We start from the raw sequence: 19,235 nt of genomic DNA on the forward strand, positions 1-19,235 counted from the left end.
GATTGCTAAGGATATGTGTGAAGGTACTTTAATTAAAATCAAATTTACTATTTTTTTATTTCTTGCTTATGTATGTTTATTTTAAAGAAGTCAAATTTAAAGGCGTTATCACCAAAAAAAGTGTTATACATTTATAACGGCACAAGAGATTAAACTAGACACACATTAAAGATAAAATATACTTTTAGTATTAATTTTAAAGACAAGTCCTTAAATTAAAATACATATAAAATAACCTTGTAGATTTGTTTCCACTTTTTTCCTTTTGTAGGTAGAGAAACAAAATGAATAAGCTTTAGGCAAAATATATATATATATATATATATATATATATATGACCTAATTTATGGCTTGTTTATTTTATATTTGTATATCCACAATTACCGACTTAACTTAGTGATATAATTCACAGATAAAATAAATAAAGGATAACTGTGATAAGAAAGAAATGACTAGTAACAAAAATAACAATAAGAAAGAACATGTATCAATAGCAAAATTTCTAGTTCATCATAAAATTAATCCCTTTTTAGTACTAGTATTAATTAAACTAAATTATACGACTTATTTAAAATATAGTTTTATAACCAAACCAACTAATAAACCATTTAAAACATCGATTTTAAGTTTATCGGTCGATTAGGAATTAAACCATGGTCAAAATAATATTAATAATTACATTATATAAAATAACATTAGAGAAATACAATATTATAATTTAATAATACTAAAAGCTAAAATAACAAGTTTTATAAGTTTTTTAACAATCAAAATGGTAACAAAAATAAAATATTTCATAATCTTTGAATTTAAACCTCAAGCATATTCCTAATTTCTATTCTTTTTTTTTTTATCAGCAAAGCCTAATTTTATATTCTATGGCAAAATTAAAATATTTTTAAAATGCATTAAACAATGGTAAATCTGTTTTTTAGATTTTTGATCAATTTAACACTGTTTCATGTCAATATAAGTTTTATGGTTGAAAAAGCAATGGTGAAATGAGGTTGACACCAATGCCAAATGAAATTGGATGTGGTTAAACCATATCTGCTTAGATGAAGGATACAAAATTTTCCATTCTAATAGGTGGTACATTCCAAACAAAACTGTTAATCCAAAATACTGCACAACGTTATGAACATGAAAGTTAACTAATGTACAAGTCATCCTAAAAGGCGAGGGTGGCCTGAGAACAGAGAAAAAGTTTATTTATATACCAGTGTGAATTATGAGCTCCGCTGCAGCACCCATTGTACCTATCCCACCAACGCCCAACAGAGCAAGTGCAAGCTCCTCCTCGTTCAACTGCCTCAACCCATTGCTCAGTCTCTTCAACACATGCACATCTACTTCCAGCACCCAGTTAGGTGTGCAATCTACCATCAAACTCACAAAACCTGACACATAGGCACGCCAAGTAGCTGAATCACAGCCCAGTGATATCTTACCATCAAGTGCACTCGCCAGAAACTCCATGTGGGTACCCAAAACCTTCGGACGTCGCTTTGAAGCTGACGATGACGAATCAACTCCCCAAGCAAAGGCACCACACAGAACTGCAAAGTAAGCAAGTGCATATCCACCAAGCATTGCAACCATTCCACCACACTTTTCTTCCTGGTCAAATCTCTGAACAGATATAAACCAGGATGGCAAAGTTTCTTTTATTAGTAATTGAACCAGCGTCAACCCCCCTGATATCCAAACTAAAGAGGCCCCAAGTGCAGCAGCAAGCTTCACCCGAGTCATTGATGCTGCAAGTGAAGTCTGTCCATATCTTATGCCATCTTTGGTTGCTTTCAACTTTTCCAATCGCCCCCTTAGCAATCCACTGCATACAATTTCCCTCACAGAGTGCATTAAGATGGAAACAATTTCTTCTGTTAAGAAAACAATATCTCTGATTGACCGATAAGCACGTAAATAGAGGATTCCTGGAGCAACAGGGCAAAGCCCTCCGCATAAATGGTACTTAAATCCATGTCCTAGTAGGGCTCCAACACCACCATTGCTTGAGATAGGAGAGGTATTCGTACCCAGGGTAGCTGTGAAGCAACTTCTTAGAAGTTGAACAACCGCATCACTGTTGTGAAGGAAGACAGTTCTAGATGCTGAGAAGATGAGAAAGTCAGTCCAACGTTTAGCCTTTAGGGTCCACAAGGAAGCCACAATTGGCATGCAAGGCCATGGACAACCTGCGGCGAGGCTCTCCAATGTTTGGCCTGCCAAATTAAGAAAACGCTCTGATGCCTTGTCAACTTTGTAGGTTATGGTAAGGCTTGTGAAGGCAGCCAAGGGCAATGGAAGTGTGGCAGGAGAGCTGTCTCCTATGAAAACGAAGACCATTGGTCACAATACTAATAAACAAATTAATAATAGCGTTGGGAGACAGAGAAACATGGAGGAAAACATTAGCTAAACGGCAGTTGGTATTAATACTCATGTAAAAAACAAACTTAATAGAAATAATTGTAATGAAATGTGAGTTAAAAATGTAAATTTTCTGCGCTGAAAATGCATTAGAAATCGGAATCTCAAAAAGTTCATACAATTCAGGGTCATAACAATGAGAAAACCTGAAGCAAGGCTAGGCACATCAACACCAGTTGCAGCCAAAATTTTCCTGATCTGTCCCTCAACGTTCAGTAGATTTGCAGCGGGGCTAGGCCAGTCTGTTCCATTCATATATACAGGTTTCCAAACTCCTCGAGTCACTTCAGCAGAGAAGTAACTTATTATGGTTGCCAGAGATGCAGGAAGAAAATCAGCTAAATCTTTAAGACCTGATATTAAGAAAAGCATTTTGGTATTAATCGATTAAGGAGAATATACATAAACAAGAATTTGGCTGCTTTAGCTATATTTGGAGGTAAATACATGACCAAGAATTTTGAGACAGACATACTTTCGAAGTATGCATGCTAACAGTCAGTAAGATTTTTTTTGTAATTTAGGAATCACAAGTTGAACAAGTTATTCCACTGGATTTTATCCGATCAAACGCACATACCTGTTGCCAACTCACGTGGAGACAATCTTCCATGAGCACAGGCTGTAAGAGCAGCATCAACTACAAAGGGAATGGCTTCAAGAATATCCCAAGCAGGCAACTTTGGCCCTATAGAAGCATCTTCATTTGCAGGTCCGGAAGAGCTACTGCTTCCAGATGTAATAGTAGTTTGGCTTCCTCTATTAATCTTTCTGAACATCATGTTAAGAAGCCCCTCAACAATCTGGTGAAATGGGGTTCCATGGACAAGACCTGAGAGTGTTGAGGCTATACATGCTTGATGCTGCCGATACCAAACTTTTAATTTTGGAAAGGAGTCAACAAATACAGAATTTGGCGATGATAAACTTGCTATTTCTGAGAGTCTCCTCCTATTACGATCTTTGTGGATGTTACCAGCTGACATTAAGTGGGAATTCCGTACTAATAGTAGGTATTCAGGAGTTAATTGAGAACCAACGGTGGGCACATCTCCAATTCCATATTCAAGAGGAGGTCGATTAAATCTCCATAACTTTAAAAGAAGAATAAATGCATTTGAAAACACAGCATGGGCAGATATTTCTTCCCCTGATGTTAGCGTCCATGAGATATTCGGCACACATGACCCAAATACTTCACAGATTGGCATCAGTGAACACGCAAGCTGTGGAACCTGGTTAGAGAATGGAGTATGAATTCAAATTATAATGATAATAACAATAATCCTAGCTTGTGTAGACATACAAGGGTCTTGTACAAGGTAAGCATTATATAAGGCATAAACAATAAATTTTCCTACTGAATATTTCTTAATTAGTTTCCTTTTGACCTAATATATAGGAAAAAACGAGGACCTAAGCCCGGTACTCTGTTTAGTAGGCAGCGAAGTAGAAAGGGGTTAAATTAAACATTTAGGAATTGAATCAAACTTACCAAGCCATGCAATGAAAATATTTGAACACAATCAACAGATGCGATGCCAACAAAGAGTACATTAAGTATTGGAGCGTAATTAATCAAATAGTTGTTTCCTTCAGTGTTTTCTGCAGGAACTGGTGGGGACAACAACCTAAGAATGAAATGCACAGTGTGTTCCTGCAATAAATAGAGATCCAAATTCTATCAAGATGGAAGGTTGGTTAGAGATCCAAATTCTACTGAGCAAATTGTTGGAGTTTTTGTATGCTCTACTGTCTAACTCTTCGTTACCTGTATATTCCAGCCACGAATCAGGGATGCCCCGCAAAGAATGGCAGCAGCAGATATCTTTTCATCTTCTGATCCCCCAATTGCAATTTCAAAAATTTTCTCCAGTTCTGCTAAGCTTCCATCAAATCCAGGAGCGTAAATTCAGTTGCTTTACCTTTTGGTAAATTTACAAAAAAGAGCATCTGAACCTGGCTTCAGGAAAGAAAAAGAAAAACTGAAGACCAGGCAATGAAATTTTATTTAGTAATTTATATTCTACCCACTTATAGTCATTCGTGTTATGTTAAAAATTCAGTTTATGATCAATTATTGTTGAGTTTAGTAAATTATCCATGTTTCAGCATGTTAATTTGTCCTGACAGATGCATTAAGCGTGAGAATACTCGATGACTGAAATGATAGAAAACAAATTTACATAGAGGTTGTGCCATTTGAAAAAGATTGACCTTTTCAGTTGGCAGGATTACTTTTATCATTTATGGCATGTTTATTATGACATTGTTTCAAAAATAAAAACTTCCAAAAAAATAGTTTGGTAAAGGTCATAGCAGTGTAGCTATGGGCCTACAAAGAAGGAGCACAATAAATATTGTACAGCAACACTTTTGCCAAAAATTAGGACATTGCAGGTTACAACATGTATATAAGCCAATTGACTAAATAAGCCAAAATTAGATCATACCATGTAGCAGGACTTAAAACCAAAGCATTAACCGTCACTGAAGTAAGTGGAGCTCCCTTCATAAATGATGACCAGCCAGGTACTTGCGCTGGCATACACTGAGGTATTTGATTGATACGTCCATTTACATAACCCGGCCATAAGTATGCAGACGTGTCCAGTAGATTGCGAGCAATGCAAGCCTCAACTATCAGATGCCGCATGTTTCCAGCTGAAAAGGAAGAAATATTTTAATTAATTTAAGTTTACGCACACACATATGCATAATTACGAACAACAAATTCTAAGTAAAATATGAGACATCACCATACACATCTTTGGTTGTTACAGTTCATCTCAGCATGTGAAATATGAGACATGCTTTTTCAAATTTGGAAGAAAATCACACAGAATCACAAAATTGCAAACAAAATGCACTGCTTTCCTTTAGACAAAAGTTGTCCTAACTGTTGAAGATTCATATACAAATTTTTAATTGGCACTGAAAGCAATACAACTTACAACAATCAACTGGCATGTCCGTCATGTTGAGGCAGTCAAAATATGCACTCCCTATCGTGATGCCAGAAATAAATAGAATTGCTTTGGCAGCAGCTTGATTTGCAGCAAGGACAACAGACTGAGGTGGAGCAAGCAAGCTTTGATAATCACCCAATACCTGGAGACTCGAGACTAAATCATTGCGACATTTTCCTGGAACCTTTTTCCCTTTCCAGCAATCAAAGGGACCATTGTCTTCTTCATCAACTGCTATCCTTTCCTCCTCCTCCTCCTCAATAAGATTGCCAACAACAAGAGGTATGATACACAAGAGCATGCATAATCGAGTATCAAGATGAGGCATTGGGCCATCAATAGGATCTCTTTCCTGTAAGCAAAACCATACTTAAATTAAAGAAGTAAACTACTTTGAAAATTCCTTAATTCCAAAGCGTAATTGGACAACATATATTTAAAACCACAACCTCACATGAAACAGATAAAGTTGCAGAGAAAAACTTATACCCTCTGAACAAGACGAAGGGTTGCTAACCAAAGGCCTAAAAAAGTGTCATGCCAAGAGGTGCCATTTATTGCTCGCAATGTCTTCATCAAACCTACACCAAAAAAGTTCATGCGACAAGTACCTAAATTAAATATGAAAAGGTAATATAAACTATTTCAGTCAAATTCCAATAGCTATTCTCACAGTCTTACCACTAATTGTTTCAATAGCACTTGTTGCACTAACTTGATAGCCATCCATAGAATCCTCCAGCACCAGATCGAGAGGAATCCAGAGAGCAGAATGACTTGCACCATGACATAGTGAGGCAGAAGAAGAAAGATACTCAAAAGACATAACTGTCTGGAACTTCTGCTGTGAATTTGTTTTGTACTCCCGAGATAGGACCATACAAGAATCTGAAGACAATTGCAGCAGTGCCTCAGGGCTTAGAGTTCTTGATTTTCTCAATGCTAATGAATTTGCAGCCAGCAGCTGCAGCCGCTGAGTAAAACAAAGCCAATGGGCAGGCCTGATAAAGAAAAAAAGAAATAAGCTGTGGAATTACCAACAACAATAACGAAGCCTTATCCATAAGATGCAATCGGCTGACACATCATTGAAAACATTGCCGGATAAAATCACTATATCATAATTGTGCAATACATGATGGATACTTGAAAATCATTTTAATAACCCAAAAAATTGGAATGAAATGACACAGAAAATGATACGCCAAAACAGATTTAGAGGAAATTTTGAACTGAACAGATAAGTTCTGATTGACAACGTTAACAGGAAAAATTGACAGCAAGTACTGATAACAGATATAAAAATAGCAAATACTTACAAATTTTGGCGAGCCAAGTAAAGAATCCTTGACGATATTTTATCCTGCAAAAATTGCCCAATCATCTCAACAGCCATAAGTGTATTAGCATTTTGCAATTGCTCATGATGTTCAGTCTTTTTATCACTATTATCATCAAGGCTATCCAGTTCCATATCATGATATAGCGTAGCCCATCTAGACTTTTTGTCAGGAGTAAATTCCAGCAAGCCTTCATCATCTAATGATGCATCAAGCAACTGCCAGACAATTGAAAAAATAAATTCAACCACCAGAATGCCAGGTTCACTTTGTGACACGCCAAAGATGTTGGAAAGATGAAGAACAGAATCTACAGATTTCATGACCCTGTCCATAGCGTAAGCAGAAGAATTAACAAAAAAACCAAAGCACAGCGCCAGACATAATAGCCTATTAAAACTTAGAGTTCATTTCTATCTCAACCATTTACTCATACTATGAAGAATTTAGCGGAGTATCAAATAACAAAACCATATCACATTATACTATTTACCGCTTAGAAAATATTTTACACAGAGATGTTAAACCCTCACAGTATGTGTAACTTGAAAAGTGTAAATAACACGAAGAAAAGATTTATTTAAAAAGAAGAATTACATCAATAAAAGCGTACTTACTTTTGATAATCCGGTCTGTTTATCTGAGATTTAAGTTCAAAAGCATGTCTTTTGAGGAGTTCCAAATATAGCCTATACGCTGCAGGTTGGACATGTCTACACGGAATAACCCTGCCAAAAAGAATAAAGATATACGATATATTAACACACGAAAACAATAATATATTGGAGAACACAGGCTTATAGATGTTGTTTCCAAACTCTTACAGAAAAACAAGTCTCTATCCAACACTAAACTGTAATAATTAATTAAATAATAAAACTACCAAATCGTAGTCTATAAAATAGATGTTTATGTTGCATTGACAATAAAACAAGCTCAAGCTATGGATCAGACTGCTGGACAATGAACGGAAAATCATGAGCAGAAGATGAAGGTTACAAAGATGAAGATGCTGCAATTGATGGGTGAGCATATCCGAAAAGGAACAATTAAGAATGTGATTAGCAGGGAGAAGACTGAAGTGGCTTCTGAAGAGAAAAAGAATTATGGAAAACCGTGTAAGATGATTTGGCTAGAAGGAAGAGGACCTACACAAACAATTTCAGATTATGCTCCTTTGAATAAGAAAAAGGGTGACAAAAACAGACACGATGATAGACTATTAAGAGTGTTTGGGCACACAGGACTTGACGAATGTATGACACAGACAATATATACTAAAATCCATGCAGCTAAACCCACACAGCAGCAGCAGCAGGGGAGGTCGTTTTTTTAAGAGAAATTAGTACACTGCGAAAATCAATAAAAAGATGCCAGATGGTTATGACTCGGAAGCCTAAGAATGGAAAAAGCCAAAAAAAAAAAGTGGTAGATTATCTCTGTAAGCACAATTAACTTCAAGAAGAAAAACATCACTAATAATTAGCTTGTAACAAATAAAAAAGAAAAAATCCACTCGTACGGCAAAGACTGCACCATCGATGATTTTCACGGCATCAATAGTAACCGGGGGGTTCATAATTACATCCATTTACAGTAAGGTAGTTTTCCAGCAGCGTCCCAACCAGGATCCGGTATGCGAAGTACAAACAAAAACAGTAACAGAAGGTAGTTATGGCGACAGAAGAAAAGGGTGGCATAGTGAAAAAATTATGCAAATAGAATAAAGAAGAAAGAGGTGGAGGAACAGTGAACAGAAGAGAACAGGAAAATCGCAATCCCTAAGAATTAAACTGAAAGAGGAAGATGAGAAGGACCTGACAGAAAGGAGAGCGAGGAGAAGCATGGGAGGAACGATCTGAAGCGTCAATGCCTTTTCGAGAAACTTCCAGAGAATAGGGACATTGTTGTCCCAGCAAATGTAAGAGACGAGAAAATGAGCGAGTTCAACGGAGGGAAGAGCCTCTCCGGCGGAGTTCAAATTGGAATACATCTGAACGGCCCAGAGCAGAGGATCACTCCCCTTCTGCTGCGCCGCCTTCGTCATCTCCGCCACGCCGTCCATCCCCACAATCTCACTTCACCTCTCTCCCACCATACATACACACACACAAACACTCCTCTCGCTCCTTATTCGTCACCCTTCCTGCAATCTCACTCTATGCAAATGCAAAGTTCTGCGTTGGATTTTGCATTTTAAGTCAAACCACGCCAGGGGCGTTTCGGGAATTTCGCCTTCGGGTATCTAGATCCTCGGTGAACGCGACAAAAAAGTAAACGCATGTACAAAACAACACACCCTTCGGGTTCTCACTTTGCACTCCTCTTCCCATGCTGCGTGGTCGTTTTGATTAACAAAATTCATAATCGTTCCAATTATTAATACAAAAGAGGATTAAAATTATTGATACTTGATGGTTTCATTTATTCAACTGATATTTATTTTTTTAATTTAAAACACTAAATTGATTGATAGATATTGCCAGTTTTATTAATTAGTGCATTACCCTTGATATCATTTTAAGGAATATGTTTGGTAAAGGGCCTTCACGATAATCTGTTTTGGTTTTGGAACGTGAATTCTATACTATTATAGAAACGATAATTTTAATTTTAAGTGATTAATTTAAAAAATGAACGGTGTTCGTTAGAAGTTCATTTATAAAGCGAATGAAGTGATATGTTATTGAGTAGGATTAAGTGTTACTATAGTGAGTAAGTAAAATAAATATTATATATTGATGAGGTGATGATTTGAGTAAGGTGGATTTGATTATTCATGTCCACACTATCTAACTGAAATGATGTTACGTTGTCGAAAGAGGGTTGGATTGTAATTTGACGGGATGGGAATTTTCTTACTTGGTGCAAGATTTTGAATTTGAGAATGGTACTCATGTTTGCACAATTATGGGGTAAGTCTATTATGAGTGGAAAATGGGAGTAGCAGGAGGCCGTGTGGAAACAAAATAAAGTATTATTTTAGAGCAACATTTTGGTGGGTTGAAGAAGGGGGCATGAGCTAGTTAAGTTGGTGGGAGTTTCCAATTTATTTATGGTTATGATTTTTGTTTAAGGGTGAAGTTTTGGGTGAGAGGGGTTTGTAAACTAAAGTGGTTAGGTTAGGTAGGGATGATGACATAGATGGTGCATGTGTTATCCGCACCACAGAAAGTGGGTCCAGAACATCAAGTGGTTGGGTTTGAGTAAAGGTGAGTGTGAAAGGGTTGCTTCTTTATGCCCACTATTGAAATGAGATAAGAAGGGAAACTCCAATGTCCACCTTCAATCATTCATCACCAGAAAATGTGGTCTCTCAGTTACTCTTTCCCCATTTCACAAATATCTCTCTCTAGTTTCTCATCTTTTGAATGGGACATGTTGGTAGGTGAGGACTAGTGCCTTGATCAGTTACCACTTACCAGCTTCATTGCCCTTTGCTTGGGGGCCACCATGCCAGGTAAAAGCACCATTCCCTTTCATTTTTTTCGCCCCTGATGTCATGTGGTTCGATATCGTTTATTTGATCTGATCCAAGTTCGTCTGACAGTATTGTTAAAAACAACGAACACATTTGTTTCTCGAGATATTGTACGTTTTGGAGAGTTCTATCACAATTTTATTTTTAAAAAATGTCTTGAAAGATAAAAAAAATTGAATGTTTAAATTATATTTAACTTAGACTCTTAAACGATGTAAGACTATTAGATGTACTGAAATAAATACCGGGTTGAGGGAAGAAAATTACAAGGGATTAAACTAGTTTTCAAGCCAAAGTAATTGTAGGTGGAAGATGGTACGTGTAAATCTAATAAGATAAAAAATTTGGTGAGAAGGTTCATATAGTGCTTAACTGCACCACCATCTCTACGTCACAGTTGGTATGATCTGATTTGAAGCCGAGACAAATTGGATTAGATGACATAAAAAAAAGGGGACATGGCATGGACGTGGTGGTATAAATTAATTTTCATGATTCCTAGTTCCTACTTTATTAGGAGGAACATATAAAACGAAATATTCTGATATATAATTTTTTTTTTTAAATAATAAGATCCATTAGATGGCTTTGGAATGAACCTTGATACCTAAGCCATGACGGCAAAGGCAAGCAAGGAAGCGTAATTGAGTGAAGTGGAATGTAATCGAAATTTAATATATGTGAAAAATTACATTGGGCTTCAGATTTATGTGCGTGGAAGATAGTGGCTCACCTAAAGTAAAACTTGGAATATTTGATGAATTAGGCCTTAAGATATTGTTATGGTGGCCAATACCAACCAAAAAAAGGATATTGATTGATTGGGTTAGCTTCTTTGTGTTATATCATTGGGAGTCAATGTCTTTCGATTGAAACTACTCTGTTTCTTTGTATCTTGTTTTTAATTTTTTTTTCCATTATTTTTATTAGTTTATATATACTTATTCTGATAGATAGACGAAGAAGGTAAAATTAAAAAAAAAAATAATGCAACGTTTGAGTTTGGGTACGCATTAATTATAGTAGAGACTAGGCTAGGATTAGTTGAATTTCTGAGCCAATGTTCTTTTATCATTTGAAGACGAAGATCACTCACTATCTTTGACTTTGACTTAGAGGTTTTATAATTAATTAATTATTTCAAAATGTGAAACAAGAGTTATATAATAGAGCATTATATAAAACTCCTGAAAAAAAAATAAGAAATGCCGGTCACATACATTTTAGCTTATTTTTTTCAATATATTATTCATTATTAACACTTTATTGAAATTAATAACATACTGGTACTTCCATCTAAATTAAATGCGAATTTAGTATTTGGTGCCGAAAAAGCTGATTTAAAATGAACTATTGATTTTGTTTCTTAATTTACTAATTAAAAATAAGATTTTATGATTGTGTAATGATAAATATTATAAAGTTTTAGGTCCACTATTATTTAAATTGATATAAAATATATTTATTATGGTAGATAAAATTTCATTCGTCATGCTAAATATCTATAAGTTGCTTCAATAATAATTCACATAGAGAAGTCTTTATACTAAACATTCATAAATATTGATCTAAATTTGGAATCTACTTTTCCTTCTTTATTTTCCACATAGCTCCGCATATTTGCTTCTATCTTCTCTTTGAAAAAAGGTCCATTAAACTGATAGTTACATTGTTGTTTTTGACATTTAAAAGCTTTGTTTTGCCTATTCTCTTTGAATATTTTAGAAATTGTTAGATTTTTTCGATAATACATTTTATAATTTCTATACAATTTTAAACTAGTTTTCCTTCTCCACTCTGCTAAATATTATAAATATTATGAGTATTTGTGTTTTGTATTAGTGAACAGTGACAACATAATTTTAAAATTTATTATTAATATAATTTGGTATATTGGTAAAAAGCTGAAAACGAAAGGGGCGCTAAAAACACAATGTTTCTTCGATTTCTTTGAGAAATCATTGAAACAAAATACTTTAACTATCATTAGTTAGTTAGGATAGACGTTGACTAAGAAAAATGTTAATTATTACATGCAATGCAAAAACTATAAAGTATAATACTATAATATATTTTTTTTCAAGAGTTTTATTGATAACTTATATTAGAAAAGTTAGTGAATCTTTTTGGTGAAATCTCATATTATATTATTTGTGATTATTCTTTGTTTTATTTTATAATTAAACAATAATAATATAATATATTTAGCTTATACAACAATTGATATGTTAAAAATATATATTACGCAAGTTTTAATTTACATAAATAAGACATTAAATAATTTTATATCAGTACAAAAATATTATATCTAAAAAGATTTTTCAATTTAACAGTAAGTATTGAAAAAAAAATGTAATATAATTAAAATATATTAAATATTTTAACATTAAATAAAATCACACACATTCTATATGTATATAATAGAGTCTATGGGCATGGGAATGGAGTTTGGTGAGATTTTACGGAACAACATGTGCATATGTCACGCCATTTAATGATGTGATTCGTATAAAAGCAACTCATAACAAAGCCCTTGACTTTTCATTTCATTACTTATTCTATTAAGATTTCAATGAATGTTACACAAACACTATTCATAAATGTCAATAACCCTCTTCGGAAAAAAATAATGTAAAACAACAAAACTTGAAATAGTTAAGATATACAATTAAGTTTGTTAAAGAAGCAAAGTGCCATTTATTTTTTATTTGGGTGCATGAGAAGTTACGTTAGTGTTTATAATGTTGAGACTTTATATTTGTGTTTTATTATGAAAATATAGAAAACATTGAAAGTACTTTTGTGTGGAGTAACGTTTGATTTATCCCACTGATGTACTTGGTTTGACTTTTGTATCTTATAAATTACAAGTATTAGATAAAGGAACAAAAGAAGCAACTAATCCAAATCGGTGGCATTTAGGAGTGGAATATTTTCTAGTTCCCACAGTCAAAGGAAACCAAATACTCTAGCTAGGTTATAGTGACCCCCCGAATTATCAATTATTTCAATTCAAGGATACATGCCTATTATGCAGTTCAATTTTTTTCAGAGGCCTAATAAATTTTGGCCAATTATGCCTAAACAACTGCAAATTATTAGATACAATGAAATTGTTTAGTGAATATGTTTTCTGATAATCTCTATAAAATTTTCCTGATTGAATGCACTCATAATTTTTCATACATTAATGTCCTTTTCTCCATTGGTATATGTATAACAACTACAGATATTGAATAATGAATGAAGTTTGATGCCTTTCTCTTACCCTGGACATTGTTCTTAAAAGGGCACCACAACTTATTATCTTAATAATTGTCACAATCACATGGCAAGGTTGTGTAAAGAGAATATAGAAAAACAAGTGGGGTAGTAATAAACTGCTATACTTCTTAAAGGGGCACCACCACACATTCTACTGATGTCACAATCTCAGATTCAAGCTTGTGTGAAAAGAATATAGAGTATGAGTGGTAAACAGAAGGAGTAGTGATAAGAAACCAAGTAGTTTAATAGTAGCAGAAAGAGGAGTGAAGAGGAAGAAAGTGCAAGTCTGATATTTTTTAGTCACCATTGCTCTTACCACATCGAATAGTCTGGTATCGTTTAAAAGTTAAAAATTTAAACGGTTTAAATAATTCTGTTTCCTTCTAATGTTCCGATCTCATAATATCTTTAGGATCAATTACTATACATTTTGAGATATTGTCAGTTCAAAAAAGATAGATAGAAAATATGAAGTATTTAAACTCGTTGTTAAGAACAATTATTACATTTTCAAAATATTGTCGACCATCAATAGTAAACACTCACAACTAAATATCATAGTTTTTATTTATTTATTTATTTTCTTATAATTATATTAAATCGTAAATAAAATATTAATAGTAAATTAAATCATCTTCACTTTATTTATCTTTCCTTTTTCCGGTTAAATATCAAATAGTTTTTCAATCCCATTTTAAAAGTGGGAATGGGATCAACTCAATTTTTCCGTTAAAGTAGGTGTTTGGGGCTTGATTGTGATGGCGTCCGAAGAAGCAGTTAAAGATAAACCGAACCAAGGTGAAATTGGCACATTGTAATTATTTTGGGTGCTGAAATTGCAACTATTTCATACCTAATCAGATAAAGTAGGTTGGAGAGTCAAAATAGTCTTTGGAAAGCATTAATTTCTTCTGCTCCTAATTTATCTTATCACTTCATTTCTTCACAAAATAATCCTTCTTTGAAATTTACGATTATGATTAATTTGTCATTATGATATTTGATTAAGTGAAGTTAAGAACTTGAAAAGAGGGAAAATAATACTTGTTTTCTCTCACTTTCTTTCTTTGTTGGTTTTTTTTTTTAATCGCACAAATGTAAACAGAACACGAAAAGGCCCAAAAGAAAATGAAACAAGTCCACTCCATAATAAAAGAAGAGCAGCTTTTTATTTATCCTAACAGAATTTTTCATCCATTCCATTATTCCGGATTTTATTTTTTGATATGTACTAAATCAATTTTGAAAACTTTTTTTTTTCGGAAGGCACTCACCACCACACGTTCAGTATTTATATTCCGAAAAAATATTCTTAAAATTAATTCAGTACGTTCTAGAAAATAAAATCCAAAATAATGGGATGCATGAATAAAACTGATGGGTACAAAAGAAACTGACTAAAAGAAGACTATGTGTCCATATTTAAACCTGAAATTCAATAACTATTGTGAACAAGTGAGAAGCGAAGGGATTTAAAATGTTGGAGGTAGTTATAGGAGCCTAAATGATTTGGAATTAGATTAATTATGACCAAAGGTAAAAAACTCCTAAATATATTAATTGATTATTGGAAGTAAAGTACAAATAAGGATGATATTCCATTTTATTATATACTATTTATACTATTTTTTTTACACAAAACAAAACTCAAGTCAATGAAAACAATAACCAAATCATTTGAAAGTGTTATTAATAATATAAAAATTCTCTTGATTTTTGTGGATTTATTGTCACATATTTCATTAGATATCTAATTTAGCAGACTTTCAAGTATTAAAAAAAACCTAACATTTTCTTATAAATCACCACAAATCCCTATTCCTATGCCTAAGCATTTTACTTCCTCTTAGGTTAGGATGTTATTTATTACTTGGATATTCTCTTTATATATTTACTCCTATTAGATTCTTGATCTACTTTTTTTTTCGTCATTAACAATACAATAAAATTAACCGAATTTATCTTTTACAATTTATTTATTGAGGTTCAAAATAATTAAACAATTTTTTTAAATAGAATAAAATTTTAAAATATTATTATAAATAAATAAAGTAAAAAATTTCTGGCACATTTTAACTCCTATCCTTGTTGAAACAATAAATCACTATAAAAAATCCACTTATATTTTTATGCCGCTCTATTTGCATGTTTATATATATATATATATATATATATATATATATATATATATATATATATATATATATATATAATTTTAACTGATTATATAGTCTTAAATGATTCAATGGAAAACACACCTACTAAAAAAATTGTGGTAAAAAGTAACTCTTTTTTTTAAATTTAATCCTAAAAAAAGAATGAACCAAAACCTCTAATTGAATAAATAATATCAAAAATATTACCGCGTTTTGAAAAAAAAAAAATTGTTTTCAAAAAAAATGTTTTTGTTGAAATCGAAACTTATTAGACAGCTTCGTTGTAATTCTATATTATCCAATATATGAAGTGTCAATTTTTATGACCTCCTTATATTTTCAATTTTCTCTTCGGTGTGAATCTAAGTTTTATCTTAAAGGACATAAAGAGTCGAATTGTTTCAAATTTAGTGGTCACCCTTCTTCATATCATACATCTCATTAAGAACTAAGTGTGAAATATTTTTGAATATCAAAAGTATGATTATGTTTATTATTCACACATAATGTGATTTTAATAAATAAATTATGGAGAAAGAAAGCAAATATTATTATAATTAAAAAAATTACAGTGAAAAAAAATAGATTTTTGTTTCCACAATACTCCAACCAACATGTTCTCAGAAGTTGACAAATTCTAGATGGGAACTCATGATTGCCTCTTTTATTTTATTTTTTTCTCAAATTTTCTTTGATGTAATTTTCACGTGGTGTGCTTATTAATCATTGGAACTCCCATATCTGCATCAAAGAATAAAAAAAAAGCGAGTATGCTTATAAACTTAAAGAACTAAAATCAACTTCTGTTGTACAGTTTTAAGAAAAAACAAAGCATTTAAAGTAAAACCCGTTTCCAAATTTTAATACTTTTCCATATTAATTCCAAAAGTTTTAAGTGTGTAATCGATTTGTGCTTTGTCATTCTCATTATGGAATAGAGTTGACATTAACAAATGATTAATATGTACCTATCTCTCTGTCTGACGTATTCAGTGACGCTTATGTTGTTTGTAAAAGTATTTGGTGACACCATTTTGAGTCAACTCCTTCCATGGATCCATTATATGATTTCTCTTCTCTGACAACACAACCTAAGTGTCTACCAATTCCTCAATTTCGCCATGTCAAGCTCTCATTGTTTTCAGAACCCACCTAAGTTGAACTCAGGTATCCATGTAGCAGGAACTGTCCAAGAACTCGGAGGACTTAGTTCTTATGTCACAGGATCCTTTGATTCCAAGTTGGCACTCATCCTAGTTTCTGATGTGTTTGGTAAGAAACCCATCTCCAATTTCTTATCTTTCAACATGTTTTTCAGTAATCATATATATGTCTGCTGATTCAATCCTGAATCTGGGTATATCCAAACCTTAATAATCTTCACTCATGTTTTGGATCAAGGAAAGTGGAGAAATGTCAAGATCATTAGAACACATCACATTTTGAAGATACTGATTCCCTTATAAATCTAACTGTCAGTTGTTTTGGAATTATTTCAGGGTATGAAGCACCAAATCTAAGGTAAATGAAAATTTTCATGAATATTGAACTCCTTGTTCCATGATTTCCTTCATGCTTGCACAAGGATTTGCAAAGAATGACCAAGTTTTATGTGACAGCTACATATTTGAAAACTCAATAACTTAGCTTATAATGTTGGAGTCTAATACTTCATTACTGCATCATGAGATTTTCTGTATGGAATTATTTGGCATGAGCTTTGACATATGACATTCTCTCACTGTAAAGGAAACTAGCTGACAAAGTAGCAGCATCTGGATTCTTGGTTGTTGTTCCTGATCTTCTGTATGGTGACTATGCTGACTTATTTAATCCTCAGTTCGATCGAGATTCTTGGCGAAAGGCTCACGAAAAGGTTTGTAAATAGTTCAGTGCTTACTACTGCAATTGTTTATACATCGATTCCACTGATTCACACCACACCATTCATGTAATCAATCACTTTGTAACACTAAGTATGATGAAACGAAATTCTCCATAAACATTTCTAAAATAGGGTAAGGCATGGGAAGACACTCAACCTCTAATTGCTGATCTAAAGAGAAAAGGTATTAAATCCATAGGAGCTGCTGGTTTTTGCTGGGGAGGTAACTCAATCTTTTTTTCCTTTACTCAACTTCGTTGTCTCAATTCACAACATGAAAAATGTTAAGACAATACTGTGACGTGATTCAGGGGTTGTATTTGGAATAGTTTAACCTATTAGCCATGTGCAGGGGGTGTGGTAATAAAATTGGCAATTTCCAGTGACATTCAGGCTGCAGTTATTCTTCATCCTGGTCCAATATCAGATGATGAAATTAACGGTAAACTTGTGTTTTTCATTCTTATAGTTAAATAAATAACTTCAAAAGATTTTTGACAAACTTTATTTAGTTTTACTTCAGAGGTCAAGATTCCTATTGCTATACTGGGAGCCGAAGTTGACCATCTTTTCCCAGCAGAAAGGTTGAAGCAAGTTGAAGAAAAACTGTCTTCAAGATCTGAGGTAAGAAATTGTGTTATAAAAAGTATCAATCAATAAAAATGAGATTTTCATATCACGAAATCTAAGATGGCATCACAGTAAGCTTAAAGTCTATTCTAGCAAAAAATCTTGTACATATCGTTTCATTCGTTGTCGGACAGTTATTGGACCATCCAATTATAGTTTCACGCACGAGATGTATATACTTCAACGTAAGTGTACAAAGTTTCGCATTGACTAAAGATAAAACAATTTCATAGTATATAAGTGGATGCAAAGCTCATCTTACAAGTCGATTTTGTGAAGTTGAGTTAGACTTAAAATCTACTTATAAGATATTGTGTTCACTCCAAATTGTTAATGTTTTTGTATCAGGTAGAGAGCTTTGTGAAACTATTCCCTGGCGTTACGCATGGATGGACTATCCGGTACAATGATGATGATGAAGCTACTGTGAAGAGTGCAAAAGAGGCTCATCAAGACATGTTGAACTGGTTTATCAAACATGTGAAGTGAAGGTTAGAATATGCATGTCTGTGATATATTGAAATAGGATGTGGAAGATTATCTGATCGTGATTGATTTGGTTGATGAAAGACTAAAATTGTACCCTGACTCTTGTAAAAGTTCATTTATTGAAAAATTGATACGTTAAACAAACGAATCTTAAAAATGTTCGGTAATTGTAAAAAGTGATACTCTTACAGATTAAATGTGAAGAGATTTTTACATCCACAATTTTATTTCAAATTAACATTGTCAAGATTCATGCTTTATGTTACTGACTTGAATTCGACATGGAGATAACAAGATTAGATAGATAACTTCAATTTTATACTGTTTCAAGAAGGAGTAAAAATTTGTAGCTCAAACTATAATAGAAGTTAAGTTCATTACCATGGTAAGTTTTTGTACACAACCAATTCACAATTTCATTTTGTCATAATTATCTATTCCATTATGGGTTTTGTTCACATGCAGGCAAATTTGTCTTCGATATTACAAAAATGAACAAATTTTGTAAAAATTATGAAAGCAGACAAATCGTGCAGCTTCCACACCTTTCTAAAAGAGAAATTGTGCATCCTTTCCACCGTTTTC

The 19,235-nt window shown here is 33.1% G+C and overlaps 2 protein-coding genes across 2 annotated transcripts; one reads left to right on the plus strand and one right to left on the minus strand.

Moving 5' to 3' along the window:
* Positions 1-1,036: 1,036 nt before the first annotated feature.
* LOC114187322 (mediator of RNA polymerase II transcription subunit 33A) lies at positions 1,037-8,927 on the minus strand. The gene is made up of 12 exons (XM_028075543.1): positions 8,560-8,927; positions 7,360-7,470; positions 6,722-7,069; positions 6,084-6,403; positions 5,892-5,983; positions 5,388-5,754; positions 4,887-5,097; positions 4,205-4,319; positions 3,929-4,090; positions 3,014-3,668; positions 2,580-2,786; positions 1,037-2,330 (listed from the first exon to the last, which is right to left on the minus strand). The coding sequence occupies exons 1-12, from the start codon at positions 8,805-8,807 to the stop codon at positions 1,213-1,215; spliced, it is 3,954 nt and encodes a 1,317-aa protein (XP_027931344.1). The 5' UTR covers positions 8,808-8,927; the 3' UTR covers positions 1,037-1,212.
* Positions 8,928-16,670: 7,743 nt separating this feature from the next.
* LOC114187147 (endo-1,3;1,4-beta-D-glucanase-like) lies at positions 16,671-18,867 on the plus strand. Its single transcript, XM_028075289.1, has 7 exons — positions 16,671-16,918; positions 17,146-17,167; positions 17,396-17,522; positions 17,664-17,754; positions 17,884-17,973; positions 18,055-18,155; positions 18,510-18,867. Exons 1-7 carry the CDS (start codon positions 16,768-16,770, stop codon positions 18,648-18,650), a joined length of 723 nt encoding a protein of 240 aa, XP_027931090.1. The 5' UTR covers positions 16,671-16,767; the 3' UTR covers positions 18,651-18,867.
* Positions 18,868-19,235: the final 368 nt, after the last annotated feature.

This window comes from Vigna unguiculata, chromosome 6 (genome assembly GCF_004118075.2).
Source record: "Vigna unguiculata cultivar IT97K-499-35 chromosome 6, ASM411807v1, whole genome shotgun sequence".
Taxonomy (NCBI): Eukaryota; Viridiplantae; Streptophyta; class Magnoliopsida; order Fabales; family Fabaceae; genus Vigna; species Vigna unguiculata.